General features: G+C 46.9%; 2 protein-coding genes across 4 annotated transcripts in view; both read right to left on the reverse strand.

The window, feature by feature from the left end:
* Positions 1-6,139, reverse strand: part of dennd5b (DENN/MADD domain containing 5B) — a gene marked incomplete at its 5' end in the record, with an annotated part of 70,987 nt that extends 64,848 nt beyond the window's left edge. For all 3 annotated transcript variants that reach the window (XR_013844701.1, XM_080022447.1, XM_080022446.1), the window contains one exon: positions 6,031-6,139. Coding sequence is in view for 2 of the 3 variants with exons in the window: in XM_080022447.1 (XP_079878573.1) it covers positions 6,031-6,139 (109 nt within the window). The remainder of the gene's footprint in view (positions 1-6,030) is intronic.
* Positions 6,140-9,500: 3,361 nt separating this feature from the next.
* Positions 9,501-12,676, reverse strand: LOC307246513 (uncharacterized protein). The gene is made up of 3 exons (XM_080022454.1): positions 10,547-12,676; positions 10,347-10,406; positions 9,501-10,042 (listed from the first exon to the last, which is right to left on the reverse strand). Exons 1-3 carry the CDS (start codon positions 12,441-12,443, stop codon positions 9,993-9,995), a joined length of 2,007 nt encoding a protein of 668 aa, XP_079878580.1. The 5' UTR covers positions 12,444-12,676; the 3' UTR covers positions 9,501-9,992.
* Positions 12,677-15,718: the final 3,042 nt, after the last annotated feature.

Here is a 15,718-nt window from a genome sequence, read left to right on the forward strand (position 1 = left end):
CTGGAGAACAAGATGGATGACCTTCGAGCGAGGATTACATTCCAACGGGATACGAGAAACTGTTGCGTCCTCTGCCTGACATGAGACATGGCTAAACCTGCTAGTGCCGGATGAAGCCATTCGCCCAGCCCAGTCCTCCGTTTTCCGCACCGAGGAGTCAGGGAAATCCAAGGGTGGAGGGGTCTGCCTTATGATAAACAGCCGCTGGTGTAACTCCAACAACATCAAGACTCTCTCCCGCTCCTGCTCGCCGAACCTGGAACAGCTGACCTTCTCATGCCGTCCATTCTACCGCCCCCGAGGATTCGGCACGTTCATCATCACAGCAGTTTGAATTCCACCGCAAGCAGACACCGACACAGCACTATTGGACCTATATGATGTGTTGTGCAGACTTTAGAACAAACATCCCAACGTGCTGGCTTGGGACTTTAACAGGGCAAACCTCCTCCCTGCTTTCCGGAAATCGGACCAGGCGGGCCATTGCTTCGATCCATGTTTACAAGCTGTGCATCGCGCGTGGACCAGTAGTGACGAGGGACGTAAAGCAGTGGTGGGACCAATCAGAGACTGCGCTTCAGAATGCACTTGCTGACGTAGACTGGGACATGTTCCAATCAAGTTCCATACATGTCAGCGAGTTTATGGAAGTAACTACAAGCTTCAGCTTTTGAAGCGACAGATGGAGCAACAGGACACCAGACATTTGTGGCAAGGGCTGCGGACTATTAAGAACTACAACAGTAGCTCCTCCCCAGCCACGAGTGTGGACGGCTCCCTAGCCAATGGACTGAATTCCTTTTTTGCGTGGTTTGAGTCTGGCAACAGCACCGATAGCTCGCCAGCTAATTGGAATTACACCACTGGGGATGAGCGCGCATTCTCGGTGTCCGAGCATGACATCAGGGGGGCTCTGATGCGTGTGAACACCAGGAAAGCTGCGGGCCCAGATCGCATATCTGGGCAAGTAGCGAAGACCTGTGTTAACCAGCTAGCCCCGGTGTTCACTAGGATATTCAAAGCCTCCCTGGCCGAGTTGGTGGTCCCGTCCGGCTTCAAGAGGTCCACCATCATTCCTGTCCAAAAGATCGCCTCTCCAGCCTAACTGAATGACTACCGTCTGGTGGTCATGAAGTGCTTCGAAAGGCTGATTAAGGATTACAACAGCGCCTCCCTCCCCCGTACCTTGGACGTGCCGCAGTTCACGTACTGGCCGAACAGATCCAAGGATGACGCGGCCTCCCAGCTACTGCACACCACGCTCACACACCTGGATGGCCGGAAAGGGGCCTATGAGAGATTGTTCAGCTTTCAATACCATAGTCTTCACCAGACTGGATGTCAAGCTGCAGTAGCTAGGACTTAACATGCTGTGTGCCTGGATCCTGGACTTCCTCTCAGCCCGGCCCCAGGTGGTCAGGGTGGGGAGGCACACGTCCAGCTCCTTCACCCTGAACACAGGATCCCCCCAGGGCTGCAATCCTCAGCCCTCTACTGTTACTCCCTGTACACACATGACTGTGTAGCCAGGTCCAGCTCCAACGCCATCATCAAGTTTGCTGAGGACACCGTCGTGGTGGGCCTGATCACGACCAACAACGAGAACGCCTCCCGTAAGGAGGTGACTGACCTGTCACTCTGGTGCCAGGACAACAGCCTCCTCCTGAATGTCAGCAAAACTAAGTAGCTGATTGTGGACTTTAGAAGGGGATTACAACTAAGAACGCACGCACCGTTGGTGGTTAATGGGACTTCTGTCGACAGGGTGAGCAGCTTCAAGATCATGGGAGTCCACATCATGGAGGACTTACCATGGACTACACACACACAGACACTCTGGTGTGAAAGGCGAGGCAGCGTCTTTACCACCTCAGGCAGCTGAAGAAATTCAGGGTCTCTGTGAGGACCTCAAGTCCTTCTACTCTGTAGCAATAGAGGGTATCCTGACAGGCAACACCACTGCCTGGTTTGGGAACTGCACTGATGAGGACAGGCGGGCCCTGCAGAGGGTGGTGCATTCACTGGAACTGTGTCCCTGCAGGACGTATACACCAGGAGGTGTAGTAGTGAGCCCGCAGGATCATGAAGGATCCTCACCACCCCAACAACGGACTGTTCCAGCTGCTGCGGTCGGGCAAGCGCCTCCGCAGCCACACGGCGAGGACAGAGAGACTGAGACAGAGTTTCTTCCCACAAGCCATAAGGACTGTCGACGCTGAACTCAACAGGGGTCCTCACAAAAAGCACTGAGACACTCACACAGGCCCCACTGCTTTACTGTACTGTATGTAGCAGACTGTACTGCAAGTTACTGTATAACTGTTCTGGGTTACTGCATACTGCGCTGTATTGATGTTCTGTTCTGTGTTACTGTATCTCACTGTTGTATACTGTACTGTGTATCTCCACACACACTTTACTCACATGCACTTTACTGTACATATTTGTATATACAAATAGGCTATTCCATATACATTACTCTATTCCCTTTAATTGTATTTTGTACCCCAACTCCGTATTACCTTTGAGTCTTATTTTATTATTACTTTTTTTTAATTGATCTATTCACTATCAGCATTATGTTTTTTGAATCAGTTAGTTTCAGTTAGTTGCTAGGTAGAAATTAGGTTCGCTATTATGTTCGGTTTAGTAACTATTGTGCATATCTCCGGGTGCGTTGCAAAGACATTTCACTGCATGTTTTTATAAAAATACGTATATGTATGTGACAAATAAACCTCTTGAATCTCTTAAATCAAATAAATACAAATGGTGGAAATAATTCAGTTTGGGGCGGTGATTGATAACAGGTGGAACAGTTTGAGCTGACTAAATACCACCCGCTACAACTTGTGTACCAACGTCACGCTCCAAAATAGCTCACCCTTAAGCTCCAGCAATGCCGCATGACCCACAATGCATTTGGGCGTTGAAATGTGGAGCATCGGCACGAGGTGCGGCCCTCTTCTGTCAGCGTAGGAACTATTTCCGAGGCTCCGTCCGGCAGCCAAGTGGTATTTATAACGCCGAGGCTCACTGGCATGTTATGGGAAAGAGATGCCTCTCACAATATTGGGTGGGTGCTTGATAATTAGCACCGGGACTTGGATCATACAGGCTGAAATCTTGGAGGGAAGCATTTCCTGTTGACGGGACGCTGAAGTTTGCCACGGTCATGTTTTACATCTTTATTTTTTACCCATTATAAAGTCGCAGCTTTTTAAGATGCTGGAAGGTGTCATTGCCATAATTTCACAGGGAGATAGGCTAGATGAACCCATCTGTCATCCTGCATTGGGCTAACACAGTTAGCAATCAGGCCACCACCATCTCAGTCCTCGACGCACAGGGATGAAACAGATATTGACCTTCTCGTCTGAGAATCTGGCTGAGAAAGATACGCAAAAAGCCACACCCCGCCCTTCGCCCCAAAAACGGAGAATCCCTTTGAGTTGTCCCATGTGTCCAGGGCAAGAGCTTTCCGTCCCGCTTTGAATTAAACTCAATCTGTTTAAATAAGGAAGCCGCGTACATCCTGATGCTTCCTAACTATGACGGAGGACACAGATTGTGGAGACAAACTACACATCACTACAAATGCAACTACAAAAACTGCCCCCGGCTTCTGGAGCCCGGGGCCCGGGGCCCGGCCGGGCAGGAAGTCTGAGCCCTGCCACTGGAACAATGGGTCGGCGGGGAAACAGGGCCACTGGGCACACAAAGGGAGGAGACGGGGGGGGGGGGGGGGAGTCACGTCCCAAAATAAGTGGAGGCATCATGGGCTGCCGCCTGATGTGGGTCAGTGTGCGGATAGATGCTGCGTGGACATGGCACGGGGACCAATAAAGAAGCTTTTGGGGACACGACCACACAGTGCTGGCTGCAGAAAATGCTTATTATCACTCAATAAAGGGTTTAGGGAAGACTCAGAGGCGTGGACCCTGGGGTCACAGGGACGGGTGCGTTTTAAATGTGGACGGGGGAGGGGTGGGGGTGGAGGGGTGATGGACCATCTATCCATCCATCCGTTTATCCATCCATCGTCCATAGCACTATAAGTTTGAAGCTCTTGTTCAGATGGTCCATGACAAAAAGTGACAAGCGATCAGGCCCACACTCCGCATGAAAATAATAATGCCGAGGAGCAGCTCAGCGTTTGGTGAGAACGGCTTCATTTCACCACCGTTTGCCGCCGCGTCGCAAATGCCCAACGGCCCATTACTAAAAGCACAGGACGTGAAATTAGCAGGGAGGCGCGCTTTGATTCCGCCGTCGTTTACGAGCAGCGAGATCTATCACGTCACACAAAGGGGGAAGGAACAGAAACAGACCGGAGCATTTTGACCGGATCGGTGATGATAGTGATGTAAAACAACTGAAAGCAGTAAACGGTGCTTTGCCGTGTGAAGCCAATTCATTCAGAACTGAAATTTAAAAAATGAGAAATTAAATAAGTCACATGTCGAGTATAGGAATAAAATAAATTAAAAAAATGTTGATTGTACAACAGATGGCTGTTACGACTTCAGATGTTTAAAAATTTTAGATAACCCCCCCACCCGTCGCAGATGGTTTTGACCCGAATAATACCCTCATCATATGTTGGGACCCCACTTGGCGTGACCTCATCACGTGCAACAATGACATCATCAGGATGGAAGGCTGTTCCCCAATCTGCCCGACCGGGTAGTTCACCTCCAAAGCTCGATTCCAAAAGTTTAACTGGATTTGATTTACTTTACTAATTCCATAATTCAACTGTGAAGCACGACGTACAACACATACAAACCCAAACTCACTCCACATGGACAGGGATTTGATGTTGATAACACATAAGATAACATGGCATGTTGTTTTTTTTGATTTAATAACCTTTCAATAAAATAATTCAATGATAAATAATAGTATTACATTAATATTATATAGAAATACTGTAATGAATATCCATAATTAAAATATAATTAAAATCATGATATATTTTCTAATATTTCCCCCCCCCATTTATTTTATTTATTCATTGTAATACGGCCTCCCAAAATACGGCGCAAACACGGAGAGATTAACCAGAGCAGAGCAGAAATAAAACCTCCGATTAGACATAGTCCTCTGGCGACCACAGCAATTATGAAGTCACACGCACACACGCACACACACACACACACACACACACACACTTGGTGAACTTCAGCCCAGAGCCACACATACCTAAAAAGTGTGTGGACTACCTGTGTAGAAATATCTACAATACAGCACAACGTGCTACTCTAGCTTTATATATATATATATATATATATATATATATATATATATATATATATATATATATATATATATATATATATATATACATACACATACATATACACAGGTTTGCTTTCAATTCCCAATAAAACAACATGGTATTTGTGACGTCACATTGATTTGCAAGGCTGTGGACCAGGGCGCTGTGATCGATCCAGTCCCTGACGCGGACACATATAAAACAATAATAACACAAATCTCCAAGTCCCTGAATCACTACCAAAGTAAAGTAACTTGTAAAGTAAAAAAAAAAAAGAAGCGATTCAAGCAAAACGTACACGAAAAAAATGCTTTCATTTGGTAAACGAACATTTTCCCGGTGTTTTCAACTTGGAACCGAGAAGCGAAAATGCGCGTTTCCAGGCTGAGAACACCCAAAAAAGGGGGTTTTATCGAGTTAAGTCTTACTTTTGTTAAGTTGACCCAGTGACTGACAGTGGGCGACGGAACAACAACGAAACAAAACAAAGCAAAAGTACAGGAGCCACGACAACAGCAACACTGCCAAAGGGTCTTGAAAAAAAAAGTTTTAAATATATATATTTATAACTCTACAACACATTCAAATTAGAGGAGATGGGAGAATGAATTAAGACAAATAATAATAATAATAATAATACAATGAAAAATAATAATAACAAAAATGAAAATAAAATAAAAAACAACAAAGGAAACGTGCACAAAATAAAGACAATGAAAGTGAAATATAACGGGAGAACCAGCACGTACCGGCTAGTTCGTCCGGTTCCAGTCCGGTCTCGGCGTCCACTCCGCAGACCGCGAAGTAGTGCGCGAAGCGGCACGGCGCCGCTCCGCACGCCGCGCTGCTCGCACTCATCCCCGGCCTCGGTGTGCGGCGCGCCGCGCTGCTGCTCCTGGTGCTGCTCCTGTGGCTCCTGCTCCTGCCGCCGCCGCCGCCGCTGCTAGTCCTCCGGCTCCGGGCGACGCATCGCCGCGGACACAACAACAACGACGACGACGACGACGACGACGACGACGGATACCGGAGGAGGAGGAGGAGGAGGAGGAGGAGGAGCAGGAGAAGCAGGAGAAGCAGGAGAAGCAGGAGTGGGAAAGAAGTTACAAGCCACGCGTGTAGAGAGTCCAGCGGCGGCGTCCGCTCCTCGTTTTCCCTTTGGAGCCGAACACGCTCCGCACGTCCCGCGGAAAACAGCGAACTGAGCGGAGGGGGGCGCGCGCCGGGTGAGGGGGGTGCGCGTGCGCGTGTTCATTCGCGTTTGTGGTGTGTGTGTGTGTGTGTGTGTGTGTGTGTGTGCGTGTGTGTGCGTGTGTGTGCGTGTGTGTGTGTGTGTGTGTGTGCGTGTGTGTGTGTGTGTGTGTGTGTGCGTGTGTGTGCGTGTGTGTGTGTGTGTGTGTGCGTGTGTGTGCGCGCGCGTGTGCGTGTGTGTTTTTACGTGTGTGTGTGCGTGTGTTTTTATGTGTGTATATACGTGTGTGTGTGTGTGTGTGTGTGTGTGTTTTTATGTGTGTATATATGTGTGTGTGTGTGTGTGTGTGTGTGTGCGCGCGCGTGTGCGTGTGTGTTTTTATGTGTGTGTGTGTGTGCGTGTGTTTTTATGTGTATATATGTGTGTGTGTGTGTGTGTGTGTGTTTTTATGTGTGTGTGTGTTTTAGTGTGAGTGTGTATGTGTGTGTGTGTGTGTGTTTTTGTGTGTATATGTGTGTGTGTGTGTTTTTATGTGTGTGTATATGTGTGTGTATGTGTTTGTGTTTGTATGTGTATGTGTATATACGTGTTTGTGTTTTTATGTGTGTGTGTATGTCTGTGTATGTGTTTGTGTTTTTATGTGTGTGCGTGTATGTTTTGTGTTTATATATGTGTGTGTGTGTATGTGTTTGTGTTTATATGTGTGTGTGTGTGTGTATATGTGTTTGTGTTTTTATGTGTGTGTGTGTATGTCTGTGTATGTGTTTGTGTTTATATGTGTGTGTGTGTGTATGTGTTTGTGTTTATATATGTGTGTGTGTGTATGTGTTTGTGTTTATATATGTGTGTGTGTGTATGTGTGTATGTGTGTTTCTGTTTATATGTGTGTGTGTGTGTGTATGTGTTTGTGTTTATATGTGTGTGTGTGTGTGTGTATATGTGTTTGTGTTTTCATATTTGTGTATGTGTGTATATGTGTTTGTGTTTTTATGTGTGTGTATATGTGTGTGTACGTGTTTGTTTTTTGTGTGTGTGTGTTTATGTTTTAATGTGTGTGTGTTTTTATGTGTGTGTATATGTGTTTGTGTTTTTATGTGTGTGTGTTTTTCTGTGTGTGTATGTATGTGTATATGTGTTTGTGTTTTTATGTGTGTGTGTTTTTATGTTTGTGTATGTATGTGTGTGTATATGTGTTTGTGTTTTTGTGTGTGTTCTTTGTTCTCATCTGTGTGTGTTGTTTTTGTATGTGTGTCTTCATATCCGTGTTCGTGTGTGTGTCTTTGTGTGTGTTTCATGTGTGTTTGTTTTTGTGTCTTCATATTTGTGTTCGTGTGCGTGTCCTAGTGTGTGTGTGTGTGTGTGTGTGTTGTGTATCTTCAGTGTGTTCATGTGCAGTGTGTCTTTGTGTGTGTTTAAGTACATTGTGTAGAGTGTTTGTGTCTTCATGAGTGTGTTCATGTGTTTGTGTGTATTGAGTAGTTGTGTCTGTGTGGTTTTTTTGCAGTGTGTGTGTGTTGTTTTTATGTGTGTGTCTTCGCTGTGTAGTAGTGCATTGTGTGTGTCTTCATAAGTGTGTTTAAGTGCAGTGTGTGTGTGTGTTGTTTTTATGTGTGTGTCTTCGCTGTGTAGCCGTGCATTGTAGTGCATTGTGTCTTCACATAAGTGTGTTTAAGTGCATTGTGTGTGTGTGTGTGTGTGTGTGTGTGTGTCTTCACTGTGTGTATAAATAAGTGTCTGTGTGTCTTCATGTGTTTAAACACATCGCAGTGCATGTGTGTGTGTAAATGAGTGTGTTGTTTTAATGTGTAGTAGTGCAGTAGTGCATTGTGTGTGTCTTCATAAGTGTGTTTAAGTGCATTTTGTGTGTTTGTGTGTCTTCATGTGTTTAAACACATCGCAGTGCATGCGTGTGTGTAAATGAGTGTGTTGTTTTAATGTGCAGTAGTGCATTGTGTGTGTCTTCATAAGTGTGTTTAAGTGCATTTTGTGTGTTCATTTGAACGTCCGATAAATACATACAAAATGTCGTTGACACGGTAAATGAGGTTTTTAGATTGCATTCATTTGAATTAGTGTGTGTGTAGGTTATTTCTTTTTCCAGGGATGAAGCCTTGAGGTTTTGTTTTGGAATCAAAACCCCTCAATGACGCCAACGCGCCGCACAAGAATCTCGGCGAGGAGTTTGATAGGAACACAGCGCCGCGCCTCCCTCTAGCGGCGGCACGTTGCAACCACAGCTCCTCCCTGGTGAACTGACCCGAGCGAAGGGGCCTCGGAGCTCGATGGGTTCTCTAGTTTCTTGCCGATGATGTGCCAAATCCAGTCCCTCCCGAATGGATCAAGAGGTCGTCTTATTTACCTCTACAGGTTCCATTACATAGGTCACAGTTCCGCACCTGTCTGACAAATCTACACAGTTCCCCATTCTCTTCTCCAAGGGCCCCTTCCACTTCTTCTCACAGGGGTCCCTAAATATGACACTGATGTTGACGTTCTCTGTGTAACAATGGAAGCACCATATGTTAGTACTTACACTATACAATGGGCTCTGACTTTGGGAACCCAGTGCCATTCTTCACCCCAAACATTCCAGACACCTCAGTTCACTTAAATGTGCTGGGAGAGATACGGTTGTACCATGTTGTAATATATCGGAAAGGTTTTTGGATATCAATGAAAATATAGTTCAAGCCTTCCTCTTGCGGGGGGGAAACTGAAAAAAAAAAAAAAATTATAAGTGGTCAACACTAAAAGCAATGATTATTTTAGAAAAATAATACTTTAGCAAAAATATACTAAAATTCAATAATATTGTAACTATCGCATTATTAAGACTGAATTGTCAAATTACAAGGCGACAAACCAATATCGTCAACATCAAAATTTTGGCAAATGTAAATCTGTCCAGGCAAACCTTCCATTTCAGTCACGGCAAGCCCGGTTGGCCACAGAAGGAAGTGTACAATTAATGCAGATTTCTTTCACCGTCTAGTTTTATTTCCTTGCATGGTCCAACAGCATAGTGTTATTGATTTGGTTCACAGGGAATGCCCTCATCGCAAAATAAATAAAACTTAATATAACAACGTTGAATTCTGTCAACATCAGGACTTAAGGTACGCTGTAAACCAGACAGACATTACATTTATATATAAAAAAATATATATCTTCAAAAGAATAAACACAGTATGTACAGGGGTCAAGGTCAGTAAAATATTAAACTGATGTAACAAAAGTCAAGTCACCACAATAAAGTTATTAAAATATACACATTTCAACAGTTTTCTCTGGTTCAAAACCACAGGATAAGACCAATACAAAGTGAGAGAATTATATAAAAACGTCACCCTCTGAATCACATGTATATGTACATTTATTCGTACATATGTGTTTAAAGCTGTAATAGTACAATACCAAAAAAAAAAAAAAGCCTTTTTTAAACCAGCCGAACAATTCAAGTGCTCAGACATCGAAGCGTCTCGTTTGGGTAACAGTGGTGGTGGAGATCAGTGGCCACGTCTCTTACTCAAAGGGACTGGAAGTACAGTGAGAGAACTTCGGGCCGCCGAACCCTGAAACAGACAAAAGGAACAACATTCACAATGAGTTACTCCCACCAGGTGTGTGCATTTACATCTACCAGGAATTTGTGTTTCACTCGAGACCATTAAAGTAAAGTAAAAAAATAAATAGAGAATTTTTTTTTTATATCAAATAAAAATTGATTAACGAGTCCAATAAAAATACAAATCAGAATAGTCAAATATATAAAGATGTGATTCTATGCACAGGACATAAGAATCATGTGTACGTACATATGACTGGCACAATTAGTGGGAATAAGCTCATTAGGTATTAAAATCAGTCGTCAATTACCATCTCTCCTGCTCTGCGTCCCCCGCTCGGCCCATTTGTAGCCTCTACCCACAGAGCTTCCTGTTGGAGGAATCACGGCCGAGAACAAAGTTACACCACACGCTCAGCTTTTTACAGCCACTAAACATAAACTGCTCCAAGGCAGATGCAAAATACATGGTGTTTTGGGTGTTCTTTTTTGGGGCCCGGCGGGTGCATACTTTGCTCGTGCAGGGCTTCTCGGTGGATGGCCTGTGTCCACTGCTTGGCCTGACACATGCTCTTCCTCATCAGTGGCGTGGCAGCGTCCAGGGAGTTGTGCCTCTGCCTGGGGCCCGGCGGCGGACGGGCCTCCCCCTCGGCGTCGTGGTGCTCCAACACCGGGGGCGGGGCCTTGAGGGACCCGGATCCGGGACCGGCGGTCCTCTCCTCGTCCAAGCCGGCCCCAGATCCGCCCCCCCGTCGCTCTATCCGGGTGGGGATGAAGCTGCTCCGCCAGTCACTCAGCACCTTCCGCTTGCCTCCAGAGGTCTCTGGACTAACCGCGGGCCACCATGGGCGTTCTTTGACAGGTGTGGCTGCCCTTTGCGCAATATGAGCGATACGCTTTTTAGAGGGGAATGCCACAGGTGTGGAAGGAGAAAGCGGGGCGGGCTCTGCCGAAAACACCATCCCACACGCTCTGGAAGACGGTGTCCTGCTGGTAGAGGCGGAGGAATGTTTTCCAGCTGCAGAGATTTTGGATTTAGCTTCAGAAGATGCAGTGACCGCCGATCCAGCAGAGACCGTCCCTCCATGAGAGGTTTTCTTTGTGGTCTTTCCATCTCTGGAATGTTTTTTCTTTAAGGCAGAGGGGCCATCTCCGAACGGTTGCAGACGCTCCTTTGAAGGCGCTTTTCGGCTTTCTTTGGATTTCCTTGGCCCCACATTGGAGGTGCAGCTCCCATCTGAAGGGAGTGTAGCGTTTTGGCCACGAGATGCACCTTCTCTTAAGGTCAATGTGGGAATATTGGGTGTGGCCTTATCACCTGCCTCCAATGTATTAATTTCCATGTGAACTTTTCGATTTGGGGACACAACCCTTCCCTTTTCTTCCCCGGCCAGTCTATTTTGTTTTATCGAAAACCCCCTCTTCCCTGTTTTATCAGACTTTAAGCCATCGTCTTGGTCAGAGGGTATCGGAACAACAGGAGTATCTGAAGTGCATTTCCTCTTTCTGTCCACACGGTAGCGCTGTTCAGCTTCTCTTCCACATGTAGACCATGGAAGCTCCTCATCGTCTTGCATTTCGGGACAAGACCAGTCATCTGCGATCCCCTCCGATCCACCTGGGCAGCTTTTCTGTTCCTTTCTGCTTTTGTTCTCCTCACCTGCTGCACCTTGGTCTGACTGATCTGCAGTCATACGTTTCCTCTTTAAAACGTTAGATATGGCCTTGGGTGTAACGGGCAATTGTCTGGGGTTTCTCTCACCGTCTTCCGCCACGGACGTCGCAAAGCGAACCCTCTTTGGAGCCGTCGACCGGCCACGCCTCAATTTGTTTCGATCACACGTGGACTCGTCCGATAACCTTTGTCCTTTGCCTAGTGTCGTGCCTTTGCTTTTCTTCCCGGACAAACCGGGCGGCGTGAAACGGCTGCATCTTGATGGAGATGTCACATTGCCGGCCCTGTCGTCAGTGTCACTAGAACTGGACGTTTCTATGTTTTTGTGATTAGTTTCTGTGAATAGATTTCTGCTGGACTCAACTGAACGTGTGATCTTCTCCACTGTATTTGGCACGGGGCTCCCATGGCTAGATATACCGCCATCAGCCTCAGATACATCGAAAGCCGTACAATCAGTAAGGTTATGCGGTAATTTGACAATTTTGGCCCTTAGGAATGACCGATGCCTGTCACACACATCTAAATTGGATGAGGAAGAAACCTGCTCAACCTTTGTGGTTGACAAACTTTCGGGACTCTGCGTTTTGTTTCCACCCGATGGCTCAAACTCAAGGCCCAATACGGACACCGGCACCAGCATCCAGTACTCTTCACGTTTCGCCCCCACTTCACTGCTGCACTGGGAACTTCCATCACCATTTTGTGGAGAATCAAGCAAGCGCACCGTCATGTCATGTTTGGGGGAGAATGCTTGATTGTCCACAATGCCTTTACTTATAAGAGCACTCGCAAAATCTTGTGAGTGTGCCGGAGAACCCTCATTTGTGTGGCTTTGAGTTTCTGGAGGCAGACAGCAGAGGTTGGTGGCCGTAGTGGAGTCGCATTCCACAATCACGCAGTCAGATTGTGTATCGTCAGAGGAAATGTCTTCATAAACCGGGGCATCAGCGGAAGACACCCGGCTTAGCCCTTCATCTGGGGTTTTAGGCAGTGTATTAGACTGCAATTGGGTAGCCACCCTTACATCCGGTAGATTTTCGTCATCTGTAATGTCTTCATATTCCACGCTTTTTAAATGTCCGAGTAAGCTTGGTCCTCCCTGGCTGAGCGGTGGAACTTCTGTCACTTGGCCTGAAATGTCTACAGCCTGCTTTTCATGTAGCCTTAAACCTAAACTGGCCTGCCCCTCCCCAGTGCGATGATTTGGTGCATCCTTAACCCCTGCACACTGATCAGTCCCGCTGAAAGTGAGGGACACTTGTACTGGGCCACTGTCACAAGAGGCTGGTTCAGCTTTGATAAAGTCAGTTTGGTCCTGGTAATAAATCCTTCTGGCATCTACAGGGGAGAGCACAGACACTTTAATTGTGTCCAGAGCATCTATGGGTGGACCTTCTACAGGTGTGTCTGGTTCTACCTGCTGCTCTATATTGTCCCCAACATCAGTCACAACCTGCAAATTGTCTGTCTTTGCTGCTTGAGCAATGCGGAGCGACAGGAGGTGCAGCGCCCAGGACGAACCAGCTTCTTTGTCTAAGTCGTCAAGGTTTTTGTTTATGTTCCGCCAAGAGGACTTATATTCCTCTGGTGGCAATCTGTTCTCCACCCTTAAACCAGGATACCCCTCCATCAACTCCGCCAATGTCATCCCGGACACTGTGGTGAGAACTGTTGGATTCTTGTCTTTGTTCTTTGCACAAAAGGCAGCGACATTCATCATGATTTGTGGATATTCCATGGATACAAAGAGACGAAGGTTATCAAGATGCCCTTTCCAATACTGCACTACGACATCCGAAATGCCCTTCAGCTCAGCTGCCTTTTCTACGTCCTGGGAGCCCGACGTGAGACTAACAACAAGCTTCTCGAGTAAATCTAACCTGTAATCAAATGTGGCAAACCGGTTCTTTTCATGTGGCATGTTGTCAGCACTGTTGTTATAGTCAGCATTGCCTGGTGGGGAGTCAGTCTCCATTCCAGACATTTCACCGCCGTCCTTTTGAGCGTCAACCGCCAACTCTGTGTCACTCTCAGGACTTCCTTCCTCGCCACTTGCACAAGACTTATTCACAGTGTGGTTGAGGTCCAGTCTGATGCTTTCCCCAGCGGAGGAAGGCCCGGCTGCCTCTGAAGAGACGACAGAGCCGCTTCCTGTAGGAGCCAAACAGCCTCCTGCTGTCTGGACAGGAGGCTTTGACGGGTTAATGACCCACTCCTGGGCATAGGAGGAAGAAGTCTCCCCTCCCTCCTGAAGCTGAGGTTGACTGCCGCCATTACTCTGTTGTGAACAAGTGATCATGTTCTGAATGCTCTTTGCTATATGCTGGTGTATCAGGTCATCTGTAAACAGCGGTTTGTTAATTGTTGCGTCGGCTGGTGGAGGTGACGGGTGGAGAGCATTTGAAGGGCTGCGGCTTGCCCGTCCCTCTGAAACTACGGCAGGAATTGAAGGAGGAAGGGTAACCTGAGATTCAACTGATGCTGAGGAAACACTTCCTGTTTGGCTCGAGCTGCAGCCGCTATGCAACAGATATGACAAGAGCAGAGGGCTTTGGCTTTGCAGTGCACGCATCGTCTTATCAAATGTCTTCAAGCAATCGGACTCAGAGGGAGCAGGGCTTGGATGTTGCATCTGAGCCAACTTTGCATGAACCCTCACCATGTGCTGTCCCCTGGAGCGCCCAGGTGTCACCTGGTCATTCGAACTTCCTGGCGACGGACCCTCAGATTTGGCAACATGCCCGTGCTGAGCGGGTAGACTTTCTGCTGGTTTTACTTCACCGGTAGCCTGGCCGCTAATTTGCCTAAGACTCTGAGGAGTAGAGAAGCTTGCCGGCATGGGCACCTGCGCAGGCAACAGACTCCGGACGCAGCCACCCCGTGGCATCCTGGGTAGGCTGTTCGCCTGGTGCAGGGCTGTCGGAGTGGCGTAGTGCTGCCGCAGCCGCGTGTCCATGCGGGGGGCCGTGCTGTGTGGTTTACGATGAGGCGAGACCCCGTGCGGTGCGCTGAGGTAAGAGTTCTCCACAAGCCAGGGTCCAGCTGTGGCGTGTGAGGGGGTGGGGACTGCACCCCACGCAGGATAGGCCCTTCCATCCTGTATCAGAGGACGCCTGGACTGCATTGCATGGACACAAGGCGCAGTCTTACAAGCGATCACCGCCACAACGATCTTCTCTGGTCTGTAAAACAGAAATAGAAGAACAAATATTGGTGCCAGAGTTTGAAATCTTAAACAGAGGGTGAGCTGCTGAAATACAGATGTAAATCCTAGGAGGTGGGTGGAGCATTCTTAGAAAATGGTACACATTTGGGGTAGACCCATGCTTCTGACTCAAATGAAACAAAGCAAATCACAGCAATTGTATAAACCGTTAAATGTGCAGATCTGAGATCTGTGACTGTTGCAAAACAATGAGGAAGAGATAAGATGTTACATCCTGGCTTTAAAACATGTGCTACAATGGAAGGAGGAAGTGTCGTGACCAAGGAGGTCCAGCCATGGGCCAGTAAAAAGTCTAGATCTCTGGACAGCACTTTTATCTGTTCTGACCTCAATAACTTGGAAGAAACACAGGAACCTAGCAGAGTCTGATGCGAAGGGTTTTTTGTGTATGCGAGAGTCAAGTACAGCAATAAAAAGCGAGTGGGCTCCGGAGACCGACTGACGAAGTACAATACATACAAATCCCCATTCATGGGCGCATGGCTTAAATCTATATGTAATTTGGTTTTCTGGTTATATGGGGTTTTAAGTTGGTTACATGGATCATAGTAAATGGGTTTGTGACTTAATGTCGTTTTCAGTAGATCTTAGTCATGTGGCTTCATGTATGAGTGATTGTTCGGCTGCTTATGGCTCACTCTGATATGTCAGCTCTCTGTCCACTAATGGTTTCCTTGATATGTTAGCCCAGCGAGTCTCTTGTTCTGCAGGTCATGTGGGTTTCATGGTTGTTTGTAATCACCCAGTCTCTTGTCTGTTAATGACATCCTTAATCATGT

Source organism: Zeus faber, assembly GCF_960531495.2.
Source record: "Zeus faber genome assembly, chromosome: 21".
Classification (NCBI taxonomy): Eukaryota; Metazoa; Chordata; class Actinopteri; order Zeiformes; family Zeidae; genus Zeus; species Zeus faber.